The sequence below is a fragment of the Leptonychotes weddellii genome, chromosome 5 (genome assembly GCF_054177405.1).
Source record: "Leptonychotes weddellii isolate Sample4059 chromosome 5, ASM5417740v2, whole genome shotgun sequence".
Classification (NCBI taxonomy): Eukaryota; Metazoa; Chordata; class Mammalia; order Carnivora; family Phocidae; genus Leptonychotes; species Leptonychotes weddellii.
The window spans coordinates 12,425,931-12,433,186 of record NC_138373.1 but is presented as its reverse complement, the minus strand read 5'-3'; the positions used below and the strand labels follow the sequence as shown (position 1 = coordinate 12,433,186).

Below are 7,256 nucleotides of genomic sequence, written 5' to 3'. Positions count from 1 at the left end.
CGTCTGCACCTGTTAAAACCACCGACGCACCTTTCCAACGAGACCACAGATGTCTGCCCCCGTCCGTATCCCGGCCCCCAGCCCACGGCCGGCAGTGCTCAGAACACACGTGAGCTTCTGTCTCGGGATCTGACGTGTAGAGGCTCATTACTATTCCTCTGCCTCACAAGCATCACTCAAAGGCATCATCTTTGTAAGTCCAGTGGGAGAGGGAGAAAGGAGAAGGAAGAAGGAAACAGCATTCGGCCTCAGACAAACACAGGAAGAGAGAAGGATCTCCATTAATTCAGAGTCCAAGCAAGTTAGAAGGAAAAGGACCTCCTCTTACCCCTTTGGAGATTCACATCGCAGACAACAATGACCACACTCCGCCACAAAGCATGGCTAGCTGCTCGTGCTCTCGTGCCAGAAATATCTGCTAAGCACCTGCTATGGGCCAGGACGGCTCCCAGTGTCCGGGATGGGATAGGGGGCAGGCCGGCAGGGTCCCTTCCTTCCGGACACCTGCGCCTTCTCCCAGCTGCCACACGCTGGGCCCCGGGGCTTGGCCTGTCCTCTCTGAGTCCCATTTCATCCTGCCTTACAACGACCCCATTTCTCAGTCGAGAGGTGAAGTGCTTTGCCCAAGGTCGCAGAGCTAATAAGTGCCAGAATCGGTCATCCAATCCAGTCTGCCTGACGCTTGAGTGAACAAACTTTTTTTTCCCCAATTGTATATTCTTAGAAGAGACTTGCAGGTTATCTGATCTCAGATTTTTTTCGTCTGCCATGCGCCTTACCGTGCCCATGCCCCTTCCTCCCGTTGCCTCCACACTGCGGAGTGTGGTCATTGTTGTCTGCGATGTGAATCTCCAAAGGGGTAAGAGGAGGTCCTTTTCCTTCTGGCTCTAATTACCGAGCCTTCTTCCTGTCCGCAAAGGACACTCCCGATTTGGCAACAGCAAAGGTCAGGGGGTTGGATTTCTTCCTCGAGAATGACATGGTGGCCTCTTCTCTGCCACCTCTGGGCTGGGCAGGTGACAGCTGACCCCGCCGGCAGGGTGCCTGTCCCACACGCTACCTCTCTGCAGGAGGGGTGGCTGCAGAGGTGGAGATTTGGTGGTCCATTGGAGGGAAAGGAAGCGAGCCTCCCTCCAGCACCCAGACCCTGGCTCCGCTGACCCAGCCTGGACCCCTGCCTGACACAGAGACCTGCGTGCAGCCCATGAAGGCTCGAACTGCCCTGGCCTCCTTCTGATGCGCATTGCAGCGACTGATTTTAATACAAACGTTTGCCCTCTCCTCCTCCCCCCTGCCCTCCTTCCCCTAGCCAGTGCTGGTCCCAGGCACATGGCCATATCCTGGCAGCAGAAAGAGAACAGCTCCAGGCCGCCCCCAGCATCCATGTAGACGTGCCTTCAAAATGCCATCCCTCTCTTCCTGACTCCACCTGGAGGCCTCCGAGAGCAAATCTCCACCTCTGTCCAGCCGTCCTTGGGTGGCAGGCTGGGTGGGCTGTGCGGGCGCTGCTGGGAACCTGTTGGTTTTCTGCAGCTCAGACCCCAGCTCCGTCTGTCTCTGCGGCTTGGGGGAAGGACTCGGATAGGTAATTTTGACTTCTCTCTGTTCCCACAAAGATTTTCAATTTCTTCAAGCCACCCTGCTTCTACTCAATACCCTTCTGAAATCTAAATTTGGAAGCTAACCTGAATCGATTGCATTTCCTCTGTTTTTGTTTTTGTTTTTTTTAAGATTTTATTTATTTATTTGACAGAGAGAGACACAGTGAGAGAGGGATCACAAGCAGGCGGAGTGGGAGAAGGAGAAGCAGGCTTTCCGCTGAGCAGGGAGCCCCGATGCAGGGCTCAATCCCAGGACCCGGGGATCATGACCTGAACTGAAGGCAAGAGCCCAACGACTGAGCCACCCGGGCGCCCCAATTGCATTTCCTCTTACGACAGAGCTGCCCTGGGCTTCCTGGAGCAGCAGCGTGCGCCCTTCCGACGTGCGGCACAGGGGCTCGATCCACCACTTCCATCCTTCAGGCATCATCCACAGAGATCCTGGGGCTGGCGTGGGGCAGGTCTAACAGGGAAACACCGTCTTCACCCTGACTTTCTCCCACCCTGCCTGGGGGAAGTACCGAGTCTTCAGAAAATCTTGGCACTGCCCTTCCCTGGTTATGTCATCCTGGCGAAGTCACACAGTGTCTCTGTTTCTCACCTTTCTCTCAGCTCTAAAATGAAAGAAATGAATAATTTCCTCAGAAGGTGACAGAAAGTCACAAGTCATGTGCAGAGTTCCATGAGAATTCTAACGAGAAATCCGTCTGTCCCTAGGTCCGTTGTTCGTAATGCCCACACTGAACCACCAAGCCGCCGTTTCACAAAATATTTTAACACAGCATTATTTTCTCTCGTGTAACTCTTTGAGAGTTTCCAAATTTTCTACACTAAATATGAATGAATTTTTTCCTACCAAAAAAAGGAATATAAAACCATATTCATATTATTAAAAAATCGCACATTCAAAGAAAATATACTGAAATGCATTATTCCCCATGTTGGACAACTGCTTCCCTTCCGAGTTCCTCCGAAGGATCTGGAGCCCTTCTGTCAGGAGAATGAAGGACCAGAGCAGCCTCAAGATACACAGGCAAGATGGTGGAGACAAGATGGCTTCCTCACACTCAGTCTCCCCAGCTCAGTCTTTCTAGCTCCCTCCGCCTCACCACATCCATGCAGCCCGACCCAGCCATGACAGTGTCAAGACTATTTCCTCTGTGTCTATCATTTACCTCCTAAAACTAGCTCCCATCCAATTAATCAACCACATTCTGTACAAGGTGCTGTGGATGATGCCTGAAGGATGGAAGTGGTATTAAAAAGTCCAAAATACTGGCTCAAGCCCTTAAAAAGCCTACGATCCAGCTCTGGACTCAAAGGCAAACCCACGGAGGCACAGGAATATAAGCCACGAGTGCAAAGAGTCGCTGACAAGAAAGCTTCAAGTACCTGGGAGCAGGAAGAGCTCAGACACGTGGCTGGCACAGCCCCACTCCCACCCCCCAGGGCAAAGACCTTGAGCCAAACTTTAAAGTAGGGAGGAATACAGAAAGGGAGCAGGGACAGCAAACCCAGACAACTTCTCAAAGGCTGGGGCTGAACTGTGGAGGCTACAATCCGAAGGCAAATGCTGGGCATTCCTGCGAGCAGATGGGTCTGGCGGGAGGAGGCAGAAGGCACTGGGCAAGATGGCAACCTGGGAGATGCTGGTCGCAGCTGGTTATGGCCCGCCCTGGCCATCAGCCTCCAGGCTTGACCGTGATTCCCTTAGGAAAGAGAAAGCCACTAGAAGCTGGGCCCTTGGGGAGTGGTGCTTCCCACGCCGACAGCAGGAGCCACGCATAATCAATGGAATGCCAGCGTGAGAGACCAGGCCCGGGCATGGGGCAGAGCATACTGCCCAACAGCCAGGGTCAGCAGTGGGGGCCTTGCCGAAAGAATGGGAAAGCAGGTGCCAGACAGAGTCTGGAGGGGAAAAAAACTAACTCATCTCCATGTGCTTTCCCTGCCATATCAGCATCTCCACTTTCTCTTTAAAGCATCCTTCACGGCCTATAGTAAGAAAAATGCGACAGTAACAACAACCTGTAACTGTCTTTCCAAAGGCAGGATTCGGGATGTGGGCACTGAGAATCTTAGCAGAGAGGCTGATTCTAAGGAAGCCTGGGGCCTTGCTCCTACGGTATGCCCGGTGCCAGGCTCTCACAGGCCCGCCATTAATTCCTGAGGAATAAAGAACGCCAAGGTCAGGGTTTCTTTATCCTTCAGAAGCAAGGGATAGAGAGAGGCTGCAGAGCAAGTGGACACTGGAATCCAGGCCCCAGGAGCCCTCGCCACCCTCGGCCACCCTCCCCCTGCAGCAGGCGGCCCCAACGGGCCTACTGCATCAACAGGTGGGACGCACAATGCCCAAGGCAAGCACAGGCATGGCGCACCGGCAGGTGGGGTGGAGAGGAGTGTCTTCTCCATTTCCTGACTCCTCCCTGACCTCTTCCTCCGGGCTTGCCATCACTCCAAATTACACTCAGCAGCCAGGAAGATAGCACCCACCTAGTCACAGCTAGAATTCCTGGCTTGCCCGGGAAAAGCTCTCAAGCCAGTCTTCCTACCAGCTCCACCTCAGAGGCAGCAAGTCAAGAAAGCTCCATCTTCCCACCCCACAGTGCCCAACCCAACCCTCCCCCAGTGCCAGACACATCCCTCATCCCCCAGGGAATTGCTTACATCACAGGAGAGCACACATGCAAAGAAACCCAACACCTCTCCCCTTCCCCCATGTGAAGCAGGCTTTTGGCTTCTCAGAAGTCCCCACCCTACCCCAACCAGCTGGCACTGAAAGGCGAATGGGTTTTCCTCTTTGCTTGCTCAGTGTAGGCAGTGGGCCACGGTGCAGGCCACAGCTAGGCCAGACACAAAGTCTCAGGTCCCCACCCCAGATCTACTGCATCAGAGACTCTGGGGCTGAGGTCCAGAAGCCTGTGACTTAACAGGCCCTCCATCTGACTCTGACACATGCCAAAGGTTGAGGCAGACTGGTGCCGCAGCTAAGAACCTCAATTCCGGAACAGACCATCCAAGTTCAATTCCCAGCTCCACTCCTCAGCGGGCAGTATCAGCACCTATCTCCTGGGGTTGCTATAAAGACTAAATGAGTCCCTGCATGTCTGCGCACTTAGTAAATACCATTCACATTTTATTGCTCCTCTTTGGAGCATGTGGGACTGTGGCACGACTTGTGTCCCTACGTGCAGCCTTACAGTGAGACCCAGGCTATCTTGCACTCTCTCTTTTGGGTCCTATGGCTGGGTCTTTGGCAGGTATCTGAGTAGAATCAAAGGCCCACCCCATAAGCTTCTAATTTGTCTGGAAACAAACTGGGGATTGCAACTGCCCAGGGCAGATACAAGTTCAAAGCATCCCCTGGACACTTGTGACATGACATCAAGAAGACCAAGGCGATATTTCAGAGGGTGCTCAGAGATCTGACCACATCCCACCTAGTAGGACCCAGCAGGGATCACTGGGGAGCAAAAATTATACCAATTATTATTATTGTTATCATTATCTTTACGCTTATTTGTAGTTCTGGAATTATCATGAGAACACCAGTCAGAAGCTCAGGAAGGGAGATGGCAGCCTTGGATCTGCCTTGGATGCCAGCCCTATGGACTCCCAATAGCTGCTTGTACTCAAGTAGGTGATTCGCACTCTGACCTTGGGGACAGCAAGTGTCCAATGACCCATCAGTCCCTGGGCCAGACGTGACCAGGGCACATCAAAAGTCCCCCCTTCTCCAGAAGCACTGAGGAGAACGTTTTACATGGGACAGATTCTGACAACTGCCATTAATTGGATGGCACGCCTGGCTTTGCTGCACTCTGAAACGCTGCTTCCCCAACCCACCAGGAACTGTAACAATCGCCCTCAGGCAGCTCTCCGGCGAGAAACCGGGTGTTTTTAATAGCAGCCTCCACGGAGGCAGCAGGAAGGGAGGAGTCCTCATTATTAGCTGTGCAGCCCGCCTCCCGGAGAGATGACATAGTCATCCAACTTACTACCGAAGCGCATGAGCTCCAGACCTGAGGCCTTGACTTTGCAGACAGTTAAGCCCGCCAGTGTCCCTCCCTGTCTGACCCCACCAAACGCTAAGCTGCACGAACTATTTCCTCCAAGTCGGCCGGCCTGAGCCTCCAGTCCCATCTGGCCGCGCGACTAGTTTCTGCACTCGGGCTCGAGTCGCCAGGTGGGAACGGGGAGCCAGCTGGGCTGACATGTTTCCACAATAAAAGCAAACTTACAGCTGGGGCACAGAAGAAGCAGGTAATTCTTTCCAGCAGCCCCGGCCTCCTGGCCAAGACAGGGCAGAAAGGGTAAGCGGGAGCCTGCGGGAGCCAGGAAGTACCGGCTCCCCCCCACCCCTCCCCGGCACCGCGCACAGGGCCCCAGGGGTTTACCGGGGCCCGGCCCGCCCGCTCAGAGCCCCGTGGGCGCCGGCGCCTGTCCTTACCATTCAGTTGCCGATAGACGATGTCCTCGAGCAGCGAGAGGCGCTTCAGGACCGCATCCTGGATGGGGCTGGCGCTGTGCGCGCTAAGGTTGGCCGCCTCGGCGCGCGGCCGAATCTCGTGGAAGGCGTCCCCGCTGCGCACCGAGATGGGCCGGCACTTGGCCAGGAAGAGCACGAAGCCGGCCACCGCGATCAAGTTCAACACCAGCAGCACTTTGACTCTTCTCAGTGAAGCCATCAAACACGCCCGGCCGGCCCTCGCCCCGGACCCGCGCCCCCTCGGGCTCCGGCGAGGCGCGGGGCAGCCGGGGGCCGTGCGAGCCTCACACTCCGAACGGCCGGCGGGGAGCCCAGAGGCTCCCGGCCCCGCAGCGCGGATGCTCCGGCAGCGGGGACGGCTGGGAGGACGGGGCGGTCAGGGGGGAGAGCGAAATCGCTCACATGGAAGCTCTCGGTGTGCAGAAGTGCTCCCAGAGACGCCTGCTCAGTTCACGGCGCGCGGCCCTTTCCAGGCGCCTCCGCTTCTCGGCGAAGGGCCGGGGGCCGTGGGTCTCTCCGCGGGACCAGCAAGTGGCTCGCCGCTGGACCTCGGGGTCGCCGGGAGCGCGGCTGCCCCGGCGCCGCGGCGGGAGCGGCGCGCAGGTGCCGGGCTCAGGGTTTGCCGCCCGCCCGCGGGAGAGCGCGCCGCGCCTCGGGCCGCACGGCCACCACCCTCGTCCGCAGGCGGCCGTCGCGGCGCGCGGCCCGCGGTCTTCAGCCCAGGACCCGCTCCCCGGGGCGGGCGCCTTTGTTCCGCTCACCGACCCGCTCCATCACGCCCGGCAGAGGGAAAGCCCGCGCCCGGCGCCCGCATCCTCGCGGCTCCGCAGTCACGCTCAAGTCTCAATTACTCTCAAAGTGGGGGCAGCACTAGGGGGCGGGCCAAGGGGCAGAGCGCGACGTCCTCTCCGCCCCTCGCGCCGGGGACACCCCACCCCGCCACCAAACTCACCAGCGCGCACAGCGCCGCGGGCGCCCGGACACGTTCCAAGCCCCAGCCCCACGCAGTGAGCCTTCGGGGCCTGCCGGTCACAATGGCCTCGCTCCGAGCTGGCGCGTCGCGAGGCTGGCCGGAAGGAGGAGTCGGACCTCAAAAGTCACAGCAGTTCTCTACCCCCTCCTAAAACGTCGCGGGGAGCGCGGCGGCGCCCCCTCGCTCGCCAGAA

At 57.2% G+C, this 7,256-nt stretch overlaps 1 protein-coding gene across 2 annotated transcripts in view; it reads right to left on the bottom strand.

The window, feature by feature from the left end:
* Window positions 1-6,761, bottom strand: part of GALNT17 (polypeptide N-acetylgalactosaminyltransferase 17) — a 406,327-nt gene extending 399,566 nt beyond the window's left edge. Inside the window, exon 1 of one of the 2 annotated variants that reach the window (XM_081819619.1) lies at window positions 6,052-6,761. In XM_081819619.1, the coding sequence (XP_081675745.1) occupies window positions 6,052-6,289 (238 nt within the window). In that variant the 5' untranslated portion in view covers window positions 6,290-6,761. The remainder of the gene's footprint in view (window positions 1-6,051) is intronic. The other variant, XM_081819617.1, reaches the window with a different exon arrangement.
* Between the last annotated feature and the right edge of the window lie 495 nt (window positions 6,762-7,256).